This window comes from Buteo buteo, chromosome Z, assembly GCF_964188355.1.
Source record: "Buteo buteo chromosome Z, bButBut1.hap1.1, whole genome shotgun sequence".
In the NCBI taxonomy this organism is placed as follows: Eukaryota; Metazoa; Chordata; class Aves; order Accipitriformes; family Accipitridae; genus Buteo; species Buteo buteo.
This window is the reverse complement of record NC_134204.1, coordinates 11,090,362-11,109,408: the sequence shown is the minus strand read 5'-3', so window position 1 is coordinate 11,109,408 and position 19,047 is coordinate 11,090,362. Positions and strand designations below refer to the sequence as shown.

Sequence of the window (19,047 nt, the reverse complement as noted above, 5' to 3'; positions counted from 1 at the left end):
GAAGTGGCTGCCATCCCTGCCAGCCACCCAGAGGTCTTTGTTTCAGAAAAAAATTCCTCCTCTTAAGAGACTGTCTTCTTCTCCCCGGTGAAGCTACCTACATGGTGGTCTGGGGGATCTGCAGAAAGATTTGCGTCCAGGGTCTTTACCCTTGGCTGGTGCTGGGAGCTGCTGATCCCATAACAGCTGGGGTTGTACCCTTCCAGAGACCCTCTCCTCCACACAGGACAGACACAGCTGAGATGACACACTTCTCTCTTGACATTGTTTAATTGGCTTGATATGTCCATATTAAACATTTACCATCCACAGTTAGCTCCTTCATTAGCTATGACACATCATGTTTAACCACACAGAGATATTGCAGCAGTGCCAGAGCCAGCAGCAAATGCTCAGAAAACTTCTGCACAAGGTTAATACAGAGACCATGAGAAAGTCTGGGGCTGAATTCAAACAAACATACACAAGCCTGGAAATACATCTGAGCTGGCAGAAGATCTTAGACAAGTGAGCACGTCCACCTGCATAGCCTTCATCCCTGCGTCCTTTATTTATGCCCAGCATAATGGCTTGCCCTTGGACCTGGGGGCTTGCAAGGAGGAATGAGCACACATTTGGATTGCAAACCACAGTGTAATTAATTTCCAGTAAAGCTTCTCAGTTTCAGTGGCTGTGGAAGTTCAAGGTACTACCCAGGGTTAACTAGATGCCTCTCCTGCATGCCCGGGGTGCTCAGCCCCACCAGCATGGGTGAGGGATGGGTCTTCCAGGACCAGGGAGAAAGTAGGCAGGTGGGAAAGGAAAACAGTTTAAGAAATGACAGAAAAAAACCAAGATGAGGGGCACGCCAGCCGTCCCTGCCGCCCCCATCCCTCCTCCCGATCAGCGTCAGGCCCTTCGCCCCCAGGACTTTGCCCTGAGGAAGGATTTTTCTCAGCCTCACAGGGCAGGCACATAATTCCTCGGCAGGCTGTTTTGAAGGCAATGTTTGCCATCTAGTGGGAAAATAGGGTCTGGGCATCTCTCTTGCCTGCAGCAGGATAGGGCTTGGGGTTGCTTTGGCAGGAGTTGGGGGCCACGCTCCCCCTGGCCCATAGGTGGGCAGCAGCTCCCAGCCCCAGTGGGGAGCTCCGGGAAGGAGGGAAATTGGGAGAGGTGGTACTGGCTCAGCTTCCTGCAGGCAGCTCACCAGGTTCTTTGCAGCCAGCCATGGATGTCTGCCTGAGTGTGGATCCCCAGCCCAAGTCCTTGGAGTGTTCCCTGGCTGAGCTGGTGCCCAGTATAAGTGGGGACCTGAAAGAAGTGCTCTGGGGTAGGGGAGAAAGCATCACGCTCTGGATAAATAGTGCCTTCCAGGTCAGCATCTCCCTGGGGAATGGTACGCTTCCAGGTTGGCATCCCCCGCGTTCCTCTGGCAATTAGCACCCTTCCAGGTCAGCATCCACCCTGGCATCAGTGACTTCCAGGTCAGCATCTTCCTGAGTATTGGTGCCTTCCAGGTCAGCATTGCCCTAGGGATACCTGCCTTCTGTGTCAGCAGATCCTCCTGGGGATTATTCAGCATCCTCCAGGAGAACACAGGTGTAGACATTGACGTGCGGAAAACAGACTCCACAGTCAGTGAGATTGTAAAGTAGGTATGTTCATTCAGCGCTGGGCAGCACGGGGGGGTAGTCCCACCAAAGTTGTGTGCACCCAACTCGGCAGTTTGCCTCAAGTTTATATAGTCAGGTATTACATATTCACGATACGCCTATACGTTTGCATGACCTATCCCGGCTTCATATTAAAATTAGCTCCGAGAGGTCATTTCCATAGTCTCCTCTCAGCTGCGCCTGCGCAGTGCCTCTTTATGGTAGTCGTCTGGCGGTCACAGAGATGAAGATAGATGACTCCTCTTCATCACCACTAGTAACGTCTTTCCTTGCGCAGGCTCAGTGGTTCCTTGGTATTCACCCAAGCCGCAAGACCAGTCTTAGCTGGCTCTTGGGGCCTGCTCCTGCTTCTTATCAAGAACTGTCTCTGCCTCATTGACTGGTTCTTGGGACCAGCTCTTCTTATCAAGGAATGTCTCTACCTCAGCTAATTTCAACAATGTAAGCACTAAACATCATCTTTCACCCCCCTTTATTATGTCTACTGAGATTCTTTTGACTCCCCTTGTCTCAACACAGACCTGGCACTTTTAGCACCTTATCACCTCCAGATCGATCAGCACAGAGGTGACGATGCCAATGCCCAGTATGTATGTGGAGCTCAGCTGCTGCCATGTCTGGTGGATCTCCCAGCGTGGACCAAAAGCTGGGGGTTGCTTGTATGCTTGGAGGGCCCCAGGTGTTGTAACCCTGCAAAGCCACATAAGACTCCCAGAGTCACATTTAACTCTGCCCCATCATTTTCAGGATGCAGAGAAAGGCCCTGCTGTACAGGGCTGTTTGCCCAGCGCCTGCTCTGTGCAATCCTGGAAACCCAGGGAGCACTGGAGTCCCCCAGCTGGCTGAGGAGCTCCTGGACAGGGCTGAGCCGTGCTGTCTGTAACCTCTCTTTGCTTGATCTGCCCCTGCAGATGAAGCAGCTCATGTGGCAGTGGACACAGGGGACCACAAGGTGCAACTGGTGGGAAGAGAGCAGGTAGGGAGGCTCCCTGTCCCTCCCCAGGGAAGCTACCAAAGTGTGTCTTGCTCTGTTTCAGTCCCTGCAGCTCTGGAGGCAGCTGGAGGAAAAGATGGAGTTTCTGCCATGGGGCAGGGAGGAGATCATCTCCTCTGAGCAAGTGACACGGCAGCATTGAGGACATATGGTCCTCAGGCTGTGCAGCAGAGGAGATGTGTTCATAGGGAACATGCAGTGGGCACTGCTGTGAAAAGCGTTACGACTGCATGTGTCTCCCGGTCCCACCACACTTCATGGCAGGCACATGAAACACTGTGAACCCTTGCTTGGACCACAGGACTGTTTTCAGTGCAAGAAAAGCTGGCAGGAAAGTCCTGGGCTCGGTGAGCTCATCCAAAGAGCTGCTGCTGCTTTGAAGAGGGAGCAGCCATTTCCTGAGATCATCATGAGCAGCAGTGCTTTAGCCACCCAGCATCTCTGTGGCCATGTGCTTGGCATTTCCCAGCCTTGAAAGACCAAAATCATCACAGAGGCAAGGAAGAGGCTAGCCTCAGAAAGCAAAGAAAGAAACAACCCATTCCTGCAGGGAAAAGCCTACAATGGGGCAGCAAGAAATGTCTCAGGCTTCTCCCCTCTCCACGTCTGTTTGGGTGCCAGCACATCTGGCCTGGCAGGTGATGTCTCTCCTCTCTTTCAGGAAAAAGCGCATGATGGGCAAGGAGTTTGCAGGCCTGTGGCAGCTAGAAAGCGAGGCAGATGAAGAAGAGGGAGTATGGGTGGTCTCAGGGGTCTCCAGTGGGCTGGGCACTTGGGCTCCCTCATAAGACCCCAGGCAGAGCATCCCACGTGCAGGTGAAATGAAAGCTATGGCCAGGGTCAATGCTCAGCACTCGTTTTTAAAGCATTTGTGTTTGGATTCACTGTGTCTGCCGGGCAGGGTCCCTGCTGCTTCTCCACTCCAAGTGCCCAGACAGTGTGATGATGGAAGCGGCTCCTGAGGGGGATGCAATCCCTCTGGAGATACCCCACACTCTCGGGACCTGCACTGGTAACAATTTAGGCTCTGTCTCCTCTTGTCAGCTGTGATGCCACTTCCATGGGGACTGGATGCATGGGTCACACGTGGGACTTGTTCCCAAACGCTGTCCTTGCTCTGCCCATGGCCCTCCCTTTGCCAGCCTTATACAATTAGCCTCCCAGCCAGCTTCACAAGACAGTTCCTGCATAATGAGCATCTTTGACGCTTAGGACGGTACTTGGGTGTCCAAACTGCCTATGCATCCATCCATCCACCCATATATCCAACCCTTCCTCCCTCTGCCAACTGATCCTTGCATCCATCTATACATCTGCACAGCTCCTTCCCTCGATCCATGCATCCTTCCCTCCCTGACTGAACCACTGACTGTGTATGTACCCTTTCCTTTCTCCCTTGCCTCGTGACATATATATGTTTCATGCCTCTATGGCTTCCATGATCTGCTGGAGCTGCTATTACTTCTTTCCTTGGCTCAGGATGTGGTGCAGAAGGAAGCAGGAGCAGCCATGAGAGGTAAGTTGAGACTGTTTTGCTTCACAGTCCTGTGCAACCTGCCTCCTCCCCTGCAAAATGCGGGCTGACCCTGGCAGCAAGGCAGGGAGAGGAGGAGGCTAGGCCTGAGGGCCAGCTCAGTTATTTGGCAGGGTTGGTGGCAGTCAAGCAGCCCAGACACTGCTGCACAGCAGCCCGCAACCAGTGCCCTCCTGCAAAAGCTTTTGCCCAGGCTATTGCTTTCCCAGACAAGCCCTGCACACAGCTGAGCGGCTGGTGTACCCCAGCCCTTGCCTGAGAGATGCTCTGGATGGGGCCGCTCTGCGCTGGATGAAGACCTGGACATGGACCTTTCTGCACCTCAGTGATGGGGACCTTCCCTGGCATGTGGCATTGCATTTTGTACCCCCAGCAGGACCCACGGCATGTTCTGCTGCACTTTTCTCCTGCTGGGCTTGGGCTGGTCCCTGTTCCATGCCAGGGAGCTGGACCAATCGCTGCTCCTCGTGGATGCAGCCCACAGCCTGCTTTGTCCTGGCACAGCCTCAGCATCCCCAGGCCTAGCTTACACCAGCTCCCCCAGCGATCTTGGCACAGCATCCGCTCTGGGGAGGGTGGGATACAGCAGCAAGGCAAGTTTGGAAGTGCCTCTGCCTACTCCGGGCAGGGTGCGTCCAGGCAGGGCTCCAGCCGGCAGCAGGAAGCCTCCTGCTCGCTCAGCAGCTGCACAAGCCACCAAAAAGCCCGAGCCCTGGAGGAAGTGCCCTGGCCCCGCGGTGGGACAGGGAGGTGCCGGCGCTGGGACTGCTCTCATGGTCCCTTCCTGTTTTTCTTCTCCACAGCTTGAAGGCGAAGTTGACTTTGGCATCTAGAGCCCTCTCCTCTATCCCAGATTGCTGTTCACCCCAGCCCTCCCCTTGCATCTTCACTGGTCCAGCGGAAAGCCCTGTTTGCCTATGTCGAGCACCAGGGCACACTCCCCTGGGCAGCTGGGAGTGCAGCACCCAGCACCCAGCATCTTTAGCCCCCCGAGTGCTGAACTTGCTGCTTCCTTGGAGCTCCCGATGCCCGTGTGTGACATTTACAGGCTGCTGGAGCAGGGAGCTGAGCCACGGGGAATCCCAGCAGGCAGCCGCAGTGTGGGCAGGCAGAACTTTGCGGTGGCATGCAGATGTCTTGCCTGCTCTTGGTATCTCCAGCTGCCAAATGAGTGGCAAGTCCTGTCTCTAAAGCTTCCACCAGAGAGGAAAGGGGTCACCCTCCAGGGCCACGGGCAGTAGGATGTGGTGATGAGGACCAGATGTACATCTCCTACCCTCAAGCTGCCCTGGTCACCAGAAGTGGTTGTTCCCACAGCCCGGCCAGGCAAGCCCCAGCTAAGGAAGGGGACAGAAGGCTTGGCACATGGGGACAGTGCAGCTATGGGTACCCTCTGCCTGTCATTTCTCATCCACCCACCTGAGCTTGCCTGCACAATGCAGGCACACGTTCCCCTGTGGATGTGCGAGGCTCCAGTGGTCTCTACTCCCTCTGGCTGGCAGCAACCCCCTTTTATTTGGAGAAGGCCTGGACTTTCTGGAGGTTATAAGCAGGCAGGATACGGGGGCCAGAGCTGCTGGCTCATGCTTTCTCCCATTTTCTGGCCATTGCGCTCCTGTGTCTCAAGCAGCCGTCACCCTCTAAACCAGCACTAGGTGCTGGGAAAACACTGAGCTCAGTTTGCAAATGCTGGAGCCACAGCCATAGGATGGACATCACCCATGTTCAACAGCATCCTATGGACAACCACAGCCCTGATCCCTTCCATAGTGGCATCGGAGTGGGATCTGGTGGTGGTAAGAGCAGATTTCCAAGCCATGCTGGGGACTGAAGGGAGAAAAGGGTGACCACGACACATCAGAAAGGGTGCTGGCTGGGTTGGGTGCTGGGGACAAGAGTCCAGCAGGTGATGGCAGCATGACATAGCTGGAGCTGGCAAGTTCTGGGATGCACCTGGGAGAGGGGATGTGGCTGTTGGGCCCAGAAGCCCAGGCAGGATCTGGCCCCTTATACCTCCCCAGTTTGGCGACCTGCCTTACTTGCTCCATGGAGAGGAGCCCTTTTCTGTCCAAGGATGATGCCACCCCAGTAGAACACTGTAAATGGAGGGCTGACCCCCATCTCCCCCATCCAGGGTGAGTGTGCTCACCAGGGGCAGCAAGGGGCTGGGACCCCACAGAGCCAAGTACCAGCACGGACAGCCCCCATGCCCCCGCACACTGGGTGGGAGCGCAGGGGCAACCGGCGAGGGCAGAGGAGTCCATGGGCTCACAAGCCGTTGCAAAAGGCACAGCCTTGCCCCAGTCCCCTCCAACCCAGTCCCCATGAGCACCCTCTCAGGAGGTCCCCCTCCTCTGGGCTCTCTCCGCACCCCAGATTCAAGGGCAGCCCCGGGGCCCAGCCGGGAGTGACACATCTCCCTGGCAGGGTGGGCGCAGGAACCCACCCCGCGTTGGCTCTGCTCCCTGCACTCCCCGCGCCACCGCTGCCTGAATTTCCACCCAGCCCCATCTGGATCTCATCGGGCTGCTGGCGCTGAGCACCGGGTTGGGAGGTGCCAACACATGGAAGCCATTAGAGGGGCCGGGTAGAGGTGCGGGGAGGGGGCCACATGCTGAGTGAGGGGGGCTGTGCAAAGGGTCCTGTCCCTGCTGCCAGGCTGGCGAGGTCAGGGGAGATGTCGCAGGCAGCTGCCTGCATCCTCTTCTGCTCTCAGGCTGCAAGGGCTGGCCCGGGCAAGGGTCTCAGACCCTCCAGGTGCCTGGGGAGGGGGCTGACCTGTTTGGAGACCAGCCCTGCTGCCTGTGCATGTCCTGCAAGGACCATTCCCAAGCTGGCATCTCACCCGGTGCCACTCACCTCTTCCCTGGCCCAGCACCATCTGCAAGGGGGTCTTGCCTGGGCAGTGCCAACGCTATCCCCTTTATTGGCATCATTGCTTCGTCCAGCCACAGCGTGGGGCAGAGGGGCAGAGGGATGGGGTAGGGGGGTCCTTTCTGCCTGCTGGTGGCTGGTGAGGGGTGACGGGCAGGGCTCAGCATCCCCTGCCCACTGATGCCCGGCACCCCCAGAAGCATGCACTCATGGTCCCCCTTGACACTAGGCAGTGAAGTGGGCCTGGCTCAGCATCATAATCCCCATGTGTTCAGCAGCGCCGGGTGGTGGGTCTGGCTTGTCGCCTTGAGTCCGAGGTACCTCCAGCCGGCTCCTGGCAGGCACGGGCAGCCCAAAGCTCCTGGGAGCAGAGACTCTCTCCTTAGGGTTCATCCTGCACCCCCAGGGTGCTGGGAGCTCCAGCAATGTCCACGGTCACGGGGCGACCCAGGAGGAGTGGGGTCCTTGGGTGCCAGCAGTGGCATCAAGCCCCACACGTGGGTGAGCGGGTGCAGGGAACGGGGATCAGCCAGGGCTCACTACAGGATCTGGGCCTCTGCCGAGAGAGAGGGCAGGGGGTCAGGGAGGGCACTGACCTCCCCCCCCCCCCCCCATTCCCCTCATTACCCCCCTGCACCCCGACTCACTTGGCAGTGCCTTCAAGTGGGTGGCAGCAACCAAGAAGTTGTGGGGTTTGGTCTTGTCCTTGCCATGTTTCCTCACCCGGAGCCTGGGGACAGAGCAATGGTGGCTGAGGACCCCAGGCAGGACTGTGGGCACCAGCACTGCCAGCACCCCTGGCGATGCTGCTCTGCATCCCTGGCAAGCCCACTCTGCATCCCCATCCAGCTGTGCCCAGCTGTGCCCAGCTACTCCAGCAGGTCATCTCCAGGGCTACAGCAGGAGCCGGTCATGAGACAGAGCAGGGCTGGGACGGGGACAGGGACCAACAGCAGAGCCACAGCATGGCAGGGAGAGACCAGCCATGGCAGGATGAGAGGGGACCCAGGGACAGGACCAGCAGGCAGTGGCCACGAGCAGGACTCCCAGGGGGCAAAGGCATATGGAGGGGTCTCTGCACTGACTCTGGAGCATGAGTGAGGCAGGAGCATTTGGGGAAAAGTTAGTAGCAGCAGCATCTTTGGGGGATACAGAGAAACCTCCCACGGATGTGGGCTCATCAGAAAGACCCTAGGCAGGCTGGGGAGTACTGCAGCCAGTGGGGTGTGCTGGGAAGAGGCATTGATGTGGTAGGGGTGCAAGGGGATAAGGCATCATAAGGGGATGGGACTGGCATCAAGTCTGTTTGGGCAGGGACCAGAGCAGGGCTGCAGCGACATGGGACACCCCGTGGTGAGGGTTCAGGGGCCAGAGTGGGATGGGAATAGCAATCATGCAGGCACCTCCCTCTCAAGACCCAACCTACCAGATGAGGATGGTGATGACAAGAACAGCAGCCAGGACAAAGAAGGCAAAGATCCCAAGGGACACCAGGACGGCTGTCTTCTCCAGGGGGTCACTGTGATCTGGGACAGAGAGACTGTCATGGCCGAGGGATGCCACAGCCCCTGGGCACCCGGGGGACCCTACTGCAAGCTTCTGGACACCGCAGCACCCCAGCCACACACAGGCAGGGGGCAAGAGACCTGTCCGATCACTCTCAGCCACACGTGCTCTGAGGCAGGCAGCTGTCTGCAGGCAGTCCCCACTCTTGCCCACCACCTCCAGGTCTACTCACTGATGGGCTCAGGGTTGGGAGCCTGGGAGGGCTCCTCGGCCAGGCTCTCCAGGCTGGTGTCTGTAGTGGTTTCTTCACTTGCCACAGTGGCTGGGTCTGGAAGGACAGGGGAGACGGGAATCACTCACCCAAAATCATGGGCAGCACCCCAGCGACCCACAGAGAGGAGCAAAGAAGGTCGTCCTTGTGCCCCAGGGGTCTCACAAGCCCAAGGGTGCCGCTGGGGTGCTAGCAGTGCTATGGGAGCCCTGCTCTGCCCCGAGGTTGCGGGGAGCAATCCCCAAATGGCAGCAGCACAGCTGCAGCCTGCCATGGGGCTCGGAGATGCTTTGCCCCCTTGCAGCTCTGTCTCCCACCGTGGGGCCAGTTTTTGGATGGTGCAAAGGACCAGCTTTTGGGGTCAACTTTAAGGGACCCGAGGACCTGGGGCTTGCTCTGGGTGATATTTGTGGGAATGGGTGCCATGAGGAAGGGGCTGGAGAAGGGCAGCCCAGGGTGCTGGAGGGGCTTTGGGGAGGGATGGCACAACCTGGTAGGGATGCTGGGGGCTTCAGCCTGTCCCCCTCGCACCTCTGACCGGTGTCGCCCGGGCCTCGGCGCTCCACTCGCTCCAGTTCCCCGCATCCAGGAAATCCTTGGCGCTGACTTGGACCACGTGCTCCAGCCCAGCGAAGGCATCTGTGATCACCTCGGAGAGGTTCACCGTCTCCACCTGCGCCAGGCAGAGGGGAGCTGTGGGGCAGGAGAGTGCACCCCTCACTGCCCTCCCTGGCCTCGTGCCCACCCCACTCCCACACTGGCTTTGCCTTTCCTCACCCACCACTTACCACGGACCAGGAGCGGTGGATGACGGGCCGGTACTGGAGCCGAAACCTGAGCTGGAAGTGGGGTTCCTTGGGCCAGGAGGAAGGGTACTTCCAGCTCACATGGAGCCGCCGTGGGGCCAGGGGGATGGGCTCCACCACCAAGCCCTCTGGAGGGTCCGGCTTAACTGCATGGGAGAGGACAGGGAGCCCTCGTCACACCAGACTGCTATGCATAGGGGTGTTGGGCTCCTTGCTGCTGCCCAGGGCTGGATGCCTGTGGGACGAACAGACACTGGGATGGACGGATGGATGGATGGGGACTCACTGATGGCTTGCATGGTGATGTCAAGGAGTCGGAAGCTGGAGCCCAGGGGGTTCACCTCGGTGATGTTCAGGCGGTAGGAGCTCCAGAACTCTGACCCATGGACGGTGCAGGTGCCGGGGCGGGATGGATCCTGCAGGCATGGCCCCATGTGCCCATTCTTGTTCCTGCAGACGGGGAGGCAAGGTGGTGAGATGTCTCCCCCATCTGCCAGGCATAGTTTCCTGGTGCTGCCAATGAGGTGCCATGCAGGGAGACCCCCATGCCAAAAGCCTGGTGGAGGAGGCAGCTCCTGTTACAGCTCAGCTGCCGTCATCCCTCCAGAGTCTGGCATGTCCGTCTGGGCATGACTGAAGGGACCCCCACCCTAGCCCCACAGTCCCTCCTGGGAAGGTCCCTCCCTGGGGCAAACCCTTCTACCAGGTCCAGGTAGCTGGGCCCCCCATGGGCACCCCCCAGCCCTCACTTTGGTGACCCTGCTGAGGACAGTGGCAGAACCTTTGGGATGGGGGCCAGTCTGAAGGAAGCAGGACTGGCGTGGGAGTCAGTCCTACCTCCGCTTCTCTTCACCCGTCAGCGATTTCTTCCTGCCATGGAGAGAAACGGAAAAGCAGACGGTGAGGATGAGGGGACAGCATGAAGCCAACCCCACCATGACCCAGAGGAGGGACTGGGGTCTCTGCACTGCTAAGCAGCCCCCCCCCCCCCCCCCCACTGATGCACAAAGTGAGACAGCACAAGGGACAGAGATAAAAGAGTGCCCAGCCCTGCCAGTGAGCAGCCTGGCAGCAGGGGCTGGGGGTCCCAGGGGAACAAGACACCGGGGTGTCCAGGAAGGTCTTCCCCAGAGGACCCCCTCCCCTGCCTGGGGTTTCATCATGCAGCAGCAGCTAAGATATGGGAACAGTGATAAAAGCAGCTCCCAGGTAACTAGCTTCCCCCTTCCCCTACGGCCCTCCCAAGACCCCTGCTTCCCCCCAAGCCCCTGATGCTCCACGCAGTCCCCTCCCCACCAAGCCCCCAACCCAACCCAACCCAACCCAACCCAACCCAACCCAACCCCAACCTCCGCCTCCCCCCCGCCTCCCCTCCTCCTGCAGCCTTCAGCATGGCTGTGCTTTATGAGCTCCAGCTGACTTCAAAGCAGCCCGCTAATTTGGCCTGCTGGGATAATTAGAAGCAGTGATGCTGTCAGGGCTCCTTTCATCCCAAAGCATGCTGAAGCACTCAGCGGCTTGCAGATGACCTGCTTCTCTCTTATAGGTCCTCTGGAGCTGGCAGAGCCATCGGCAGGGAGGGACCCTGCCTGTGCCAGCCCCTCAAGGCTGCTGGGTGGCCCCCCTTGGAGCAAGCAAATGCTTGGTGTCTGCTCACCCCAAAACATGACCTGCTCCAGGGTGCAGCATGGTCCTTGGGGCAGGAGGTGAACCCAGGGTGTGGGTCAGATGGCCAGCAGGATTTGGCGGTTATCCTTGGCAGGGACCCAGGGCTTACCCCATAAACCCCCCCAGCCTGTGCCCTGTAGGGTTCATCACCTGTAGGTGGTGATGTATCTGGTAGGGAGGAAGGTCTCCACACTGGAGGTCCATGAGCAGGAGAAATTCTCGTAGTCAGACGCTCTGCAGGACACAAAGGGAACTCCCGGCAGGTCTGGGATCCAGGGGGAAGTGACAGTCAGCCAGGGGTCCCCTGTCCTGCAGCCCAGCCGGCACGCAGGGACCCCTGCATCACCTTAAAGTCTCTTCTTGGCAAGCCCCTGCCAGGGGTTGAGTGCACTGCTGGCCCATGCCGGTGGGGCCGCATATCCCCCCGTACCCCAGCCCGCAGACATGCTACTCACACCCCAGCTGCAGGGACACGGCATGCAGGAGGCCACCGTCCTCGCCGTGGCAGCTGTAGGTTCCTGCGGTGGCCAAGCTGGCACGTGGCAGCACCAGGGCTCCCTGCCAGATGGCTGAGCCCTCCGGCAGCGCCGCGGCACCTGCCCGTCTCCATTGCACCGGCGAGCTGGGAAGGAGAGACCAGGCAGGTGACGTTAGAGGACAGGGATGGTGGGATCGCCCCAGGCCCACCCTATAAACCATCCCATCGGATAAATCCCCTGGTGTGCACGGAAAAGACCTACCCGGCGTGGGCACCGGCGCACGACAGGGTCACATCTGTCCCCACCTGTCCGTACTGCACACCTGGAGGGACACACACATCCCCAGATGGGTGTTAGCACGCCGTGCCACCCCATGCCAGGGTTGGGGGTCAAGGTGGGCAGCCTGGGGCTGTACCCCCCTGGGGAGCTGGGTGCTGGCTCTGGGGTCTTGCTTCATGCAGGTACCACCAGGGGGGACTGGGAAGGACTGGTCCCAGTCGGGGCTGGGCAATGGGCAGCTGCAGGGGGGTGCTGGCCAGAGGACACCCCTTGCCATGGGGCTGCATTTCGCGTACACCCTGACTCTGGTAGGTCTGTGCCTGCCTGGGGGGAATGGGGTGCCCTCAGGGTCTCCATACCTCGGACATGGGGGGCTGGGAAGGGGGGGGGGGGGTTGAGGCAGGGCTCACCTTCTTCTTCTCTGTCCTCAGGGACAGCGAGGGAGGCTGATGCCAGAGCTGCTGCGAGGAACACCATCACCCTGCCCAGGCCTGGGATGGGACTGTGCATCTGGAGGAGGCAGAGTGGGGAGGGAGAGGGTGTTATCCCCTGCAATGGGGTGGCCAGCAGCATCCACAGCCCAGAGCATCCCTGCAGGACCACGGACCCCGCATCTTCCTCTTGTCTCACCCCATCCTGCCGGGGACATCCCAGGGACCGTACCACCAGGACCCCAGCCGGGACAGCTGGCAGGGTCTGTGCCACTGTCACAGCTGGTCCCTGGCTGCCAAGAAGTCCCCATGCCTGGAGGGGGGACGCAAAGGGCAAACACTGACCAGGAGCTCGGGGCTGTGTGGGTTGGCAGGATTAAGGGCTCTTTGTCATTGCAGTCCTGTGCCAGAAGCCCTGGCTGGCTCCCAGCCCCAGGGTGGTCCAGAGACCTGCGCCGGTCTGGACAGGACCTGCTGGAGCAGGAAGGGACCCAGGAGAAATTCTGGCCTGTATTTACATGGCAGGAGACAGCAGTTAGATCTGGACAGGCTCACACAGCCAGGGAGAGCAGCTATGTGAGAGCTCAGACTGTACTGTGAGTGAGGCTGGCTGGGGTTCCCATGTCACTACCCATCCCTGCACCCTCTGCAGGGCTGGTCCATGCAGGTCTGTGCCCTTCCAGGCCATTTGGGGTCTCTGGACCCAGAGACAATGGCCCTGAAATCCCTTCCTCCCACTCAGAGATCACCAGTGTGTCTGAGGTGAGAAGTGAGGGGGATGCTGAGTCAGGGATGTGCACCCAACTCCTCATGGGTCAACCCCAGCCACAGACTGGGGTCTCCCCACCATAGCATAGCCATCACCACCCTGTCTATGCCAGCCAGCATCACCCTGAGGCGTCCATCCCAGCGTACGTTGTTCTGCACACATCAGCCAGCATCGCCCTGTCCTACCCAGCCAACATTACCCTGTCCATAGCAGCCAGCATTGCCCTGAGGTATCAATCCCAGCCTGCATCATTCTGCATGTACCAGCCAGCATCACTCTGTCTGTGCCAGCCAGCATCACCTCAGGGTATCCGTCCTGACCAGCACAATGCCATCCGTATCAGCAGCATCACACTGTCCCTATCAACCAGCCCTGCCTGCCCCCAGCAGGCACAGACAGCTGAGTCATTTTGCCCTGGAAGAGACCCCTGCCCACCCCTCACAAGTGGGCAGGCCTGTTTATTTACACCCGTATGGTCAGGCTCTACTCCCGGCTGCAGGCGGGCAGGGTGTGAAGGCACAGGAGGCAGTGAGCTCCCTGCCCGCCCCAAGCACAGGCTGCAAGCTTGTGGGTGTAAACCCATGACCCCCCGAGTCACCCGGGGTTCAACAGCCGAGGGGCTCCAGGGGAGGATGCTCCAGCCCTGCAAAGGCACCCCAGAGCAGCTGCCTCTTCCTCTCCTGCGGGCAGGTGCCTATGGCCGCAGACCAAACCGCGTGGCAAAGGAAATAAGAGCTACAAGGCAGTGTGCTGCAACCCAGCGAGTGCAGGGGGGAAGACATGCGGCACCCCGCATCAACCCTGTCCTGAACATGTGAGGCAGCCTCAAACACAAGCCCTAAATGTAAATAATTTCATGAGACTGTCATAAGCTTTTCCTACCAAACAACACGTAGAAACATTCCCAAGAAACATCAGTTAAAAGGTCCCTGCCAAAACTATGCTGGTAACTAACTGGGAACATTCGACCTGAAAGTAAAATATTTTGGCGATGGAAAAAGAAAAAAAAAAAAGTTAAAATACATTTAAAAGGAGCAACTGAAAATAACTCCAAACACCATGTGGGCCAGAGTTAAGAGGATGGTGCTGGGGGTGGTGGGGTCAGGGAGAAGGGAGAGTGTATTAGTGTGGAGAGAGAAAAATAGTTTTAAAATAAAATCACTTCTCCCAACCGCCCTGGGTTTTTGTCCAAACGCTGCAGAGGGTGAAGGCAGAGCTGCTGCACCCATTGCCCACTGTGCTGCTCTGTGTCAGAGGGATATGCTCTGGACACTGGCTCACTGCTGACACGAGTTTGCTAGGTCTCAGGGTCGCTGACTGGTTCAAGGCCAGTCTGGAAAAATGACCCTGCAGCCACAATGCTGGAAGGCATCTTTCCCTGCACGGACAAGGGAATTGCTGGGAGGCATGGCACGATTTGCAGCCAGCTGCTGCTAACGTCCCTGGTGAATGGCATAAGCCCTGCCTGGCCAGCCTGGCTGCAGGTGGTATTGCCAACAGACCCAGAGGGACCCCAGACCCCTACGCGGTGGCAGAGGGCATCTCTGCAGACCCCATCCCCAGCTGCATCCCAACCCCTGATCTCCACCGCGACCTCCCAGTGGTTCCCCACTGCTCACCCTGAGGGCCACCCTGCACCCTCCCACCCTTCAGCACCCTCTGTCCCAGGCCCCCCCCCCCAGCACTCCCCATCCTCACCCCAGCACCCCATGATCTCCCCTGCCTTGGATGGGCTCTTTTGGGCAGCTGCCCACCCCTGCAGAGGGGAAGGCAGCACTGAGCCCGTCCCCAGACACACACATTGTCTTAGTAAATGACCCGCCCGAGCATTGCCAAAACCTAGCCACGACGGAGCATCACCACAGAGAAAATAAACAGGGCAAGCCCTTCCTTGCCTGCCCAAAGGCCACAAACAAAAGGAGAAGGAGCCGCAGAGCAGGGGAAGACCCGGAGCCCTCGCATGCCCCGGGTGCAGCGGCGTGGCAGGGGGCCAGGCACTCCGGGCCAGGCAGCACTGCAAAACAGCCTGCCCAGAAAGGAGCCCTGTACTTTCTGCAACCAAACTCACCCACCGAGGGGAAAACAGGCGTGCAAATGAATGCACATGCACGTGCTTTGCCAGGCCACCTTCCTTAGCAGCTCTGCAGCCCCATGGACGGGCACACAGGCGGAGAAAGCATCCCTCTATGCTTGCACCAGCAGTGACACATCCCAGGGACAGGGAGTCCCAGCACAGCGGTCCTGGAGCCGAGCCGGGACAGAAGGAACAATCGGAGCTTTTCTTCCTCCCCACATGCTAATCCCAGCCCAAGAGGCATCTGCTACCCGCCTGGGGCTGGGTGACCTCCCGCGGCCACAGCCAGGGCAGAGGGACTCAGCCCAGCCTGGGGCTGTGGCTTGGCCCCAGCAGGGAGGGCAACCGTGCTGGACTCTGCTCCCTCGGCATGGGATGCTCTCATCACCGCCATGGCCAGGGTGACCAGGCTGTGCGTGGCACACCCGTGGATGTAAGCCAGAAATGCAAGGTGCCACTCTCCATCCTGCACCAATCCTGCTGTCCCACTAGGCATCATTTGAGCCCACCCAAAAGTTTTGGGGAGCTGTGGGGAGTAATCTTGCTGTGAGACCATTCCTGCATCCAAACTGAAACACTGTGAGACAAAACATCCCCCAAAATCACAGTCATGTGCACTGGCACTGATGCCCACGTGGGGTGTGACAGTCCCCCCAGCACAGCAGCTCTGTGCCATGCCCCACCGTGGCCTGGCAAAGCCCAGCACAGATTCCTGGGGGAGGCTAACTTTCCATTGCGCTCAGCGCTTTGAAAGACAGTGGGTTTTGGTGTTTTTTTTGTTTTTTTTTTTTTGTTTGTTTTGTTTTTTTGCTTTGCTTCATTTGAAGTTGCTTTTCAAAGAGAATGAGCCGCATGCAGAGCTGGGGGTGGTGGGTGGAAACACACAAGCAGATGATACCATGCTGCAGGGCTGAAGATGGCAGCAGGGAGACACAGGATGCTCCCCACTGAGCATAGAAAGCTGGGGTGCCTCCTAACTTCTCCCCAGTGGTCCGGGGCAGCTTTGCTGCAATAGAGATGTGGCAAATAAAACAACCCAAGAGCACTTGGCAGCTCTGCCCGCTGCATGCTGGGCGCTGCTTCAGTCACCCACCTGCAAAAAGCCACTCTGCAAAGGGTGATGCCTGACGCCGGCTGGCTCTTAATGCCCTAGAGATGGCATCACACTATACTCCTGCCCCTGAGCTGGAGGAGCATCCCTGGCCCCGCACCCCAGACCCTCCTCTCTGTCAGTTCCCACTGTGGGAAACCCTGCCTTTGGGCAAGGGCAGTGGCGTTCTGAAGCAGCAGGAATTCCCCTGTTCTTGCTTTCCTGCAGGGTTGGGAGCACAGTGCCCTACTAACCCCCTCTCCTCCTGGCAGCCCCACAGAAGTGCCTTGCCCCACTCTGAGGAGCCGCAGCGTGGCCTGAGTCCATCCCCATGGCCACTGATCTGCCCAGAAACCTGGCAGCATCCCACCCCTGCAGCATCGGTGACCTCCATCATCATTGCATCAATATGCACCTTCGGGGCAGAGGGAGCCTCGACTCCACTGCTGGGATGGTCCCCTGCAACCAGCCATGCCTGTCCCCTAAACACAGCCGGCAGCCTCCCAGATGCTGGGTGCCCGGAGAAAGCCCAGCAGTGGGTGCTGGCAGGGAGGGAAGCATGTCCTCCACCATCTCCAGGGCCACCTGGGCCATTCACTGTCCCCAGGACCACCACCAGCACCTCAGGGCAACACCTTACCCACTGCCAGGGTAATGATCCCCAAGGCCAAGCTATCCCCAGCCCCTTCTGGTGCCTTGCGGACCCTCAAAAAGGGCTGCTATTCTCTGCACCGCTTCAGTGGCATGCTGAGCACCCATGGGCCCCCATGCCGACTGGGGGGTGGGCACTATGCCAGGCTGATCTGAGCAGCCAGTTCCACCCCAGCACACTGGAATTATCCCAGTTAAACCAGTAAAACCAGTTGCAGCCTTTCCCTGTGAGGCCAGTGCAGTCCAATAAACCCTGCGTGCAACCTGAATGCGGGGCTAAGCCCAGTACAGTCCCAGTGTAGGGCTTAACTCAGGGCAGCTCAAACATGGGATTATACCCCACACAGCCCAGGAGTGGGATTAAATCCAGTGCAGCCCAAATTTGGGGTTAAATCCAGTGCTGTCCAAATGCATGCTTAAATCCAGCTCAGCCCACGAGTGGGGTTAAACCCAGCTCAGCCAAAATGTGGGCTTAGACCCAGCACAGCCCAAACATGGGGTTATGCAGTCCAAATGTTGGGTTAAACACAGCATAGCCCAGGAGTGGGGTTAACCCAAACGTGGGGTTAACCCAAATGTGGGGTTAACCCAAGCTCAACCCAAACACAGGGTTAACCTCAGCGCTGCCCAGGGAACCAGTTCATCTCCACAGCCAGGTATAATGCACATCTCCATCCAACCCAGACCAACCCACCTCCCTGGCCCCGCCATCCCCTGGCGATGCCCGGCTGACCACAGCCCCACTGGTGTCCAAAGCCAAGCCCAACCCCTCCCCTCCCATATCCCGAGGGTCACCTCTCTCCTCTGTGGGGCCAGCAGCTGCTAGCAGGACCTGGTGTTGGGGGGCCAGGGAGCCACCGCATACCTCGGCATGCTGGTGGCTTTGTGGAGGTCAGACTCTGCTCTTAGCCCAGCTGGGAACTCCCACCCCAATGCCCCGATTTCCGCCCTCCCCTGCTCCATCCTGCGGGAAGGAGAAGTCTCTGGCTCCCGGTTGTAACCGGAGGCATCGGCAAGGGCCAAAACAGCGAGGGCTCTGTTAGCAGCCAGCAGCCCCGACACCATGCCAGCTGGCAGCGTTGCAATCGGAGGGGGGAGAGAAGGGCCCCCCGCCCCCATCTCCATCCCCATGCTCCCCCCCGCAAAGCCATGCGCTGGAGAAATTCCTAAAAATAATCTCCCGGCTGTAAAGAAACCCACTGGTGCTGTAGCTGTAGCACCGGTGGGTTTCTTTACAGCTGAGAGATTATTTTTAGGATGGAGGGATGGAGTCGTGGCAGGGGCTGAATCCCCACTGTCCTCTGCACAGGGTTGCTGGATGGGGACGGGCACCATGCCGGATCCAGGGACACGGGTGGGACCCGCCGGCAGGGAGCTGGGCCACCCTGTGATTAGAGCAGGGTGGGAAAGGCTTTTCCTGTCCCGGGAACGTTTTAGGATTTGGGATATTTTTCTGCTCCTGGGCTCAGCCCAGCCTGGCAGAGGTTTTGGTGAACCCGCAGCTCCCAGCCCGATGGGGCAGCTGGGTACCAGACTGCGCCCCGACATTTCAACCCCCCAGCAGCCTCTGCATCCCCCAGAACAAACTCCCTCCATAGGCTGGCCCTGGAGCTGATACAAGAGCATATGCATCCATATATTTAAGGGGCAGACATATAAATGTACATACATGTGAACGCTCCATGCAAGCCCAGCTCCTCCTGATGAACTCCAGCCTGGAGCTGAGAACCTTCACCAGGAGAGGGGCCCCACAGCATCCCCCTGCCCAGTGCTCCCCCCCATCCCTCCCCGTGCTGGCTGGTGCCTGGAAGCCATCGGGCTCAGCTCCATCCCCGAGGCACGAAGGTGCCCGGGTCAGCCAAAACGCTGCAGGGCGGCCGGGCCAAAATAAACAGCTCACCGTACGCTCCCCCAGCTAGCAATTTGCTGTCACTCCTTTTGCAAAACAACATCCCTTTTGGGCCAG

General features: G+C 58.9%; 1 protein-coding gene across 4 annotated transcripts in view; it reads right to left on the bottom strand.

Annotated features, from left to right (window-relative positions):
- Positions 1–258: 258 nt before the first annotated feature.
- The window catches only part of IL11RA (interleukin 11 receptor subunit alpha), a 30,900-nt gene continuing 12,111 nt past the window's right edge, over positions 259–19,047 (bottom strand). For 2 of the 4 annotated variants that reach the window (XM_075020443.1, XM_075020441.1), the window contains exons 2-13: positions 12,477–12,576; positions 12,049–12,109; positions 11,764–11,930; positions 11,459–11,573; positions 10,478–10,510; positions 9,927–10,090; positions 9,623–9,786; positions 9,366–9,507; positions 8,796–8,891; positions 8,484–8,583; positions 7,705–7,787; positions 259–7,613 (exon numbers count right to left, since the gene is read on the bottom strand). In XM_075020443.1, the coding sequence (XP_074876544.1) occupies positions 7,597–7,613; positions 7,705–7,787; positions 8,484–8,583; positions 8,796–8,891; positions 9,366–9,507; positions 9,623–9,786; positions 9,927–10,090; positions 10,478–10,510; positions 11,459–11,573; positions 11,764–11,930; positions 12,049–12,109; positions 12,477–12,576 (1,242 nt within the window). In that variant the 3' untranslated portion in view covers positions 259–7,596. Of the gene's footprint in view, positions 7,614–7,704; positions 7,788–8,483; positions 8,584–8,795; positions 8,892–9,365; positions 9,508–9,622; positions 9,787–9,926; positions 10,091–10,477; positions 10,511–11,458; positions 11,574–11,763; positions 11,931–12,048; positions 12,110–12,476; positions 12,577–17,876; positions 18,033–19,047 lie in introns of those variants that run through there. The other 2 variants (XM_075020440.1, XM_075020442.1) reach the window with 2 other exon arrangements.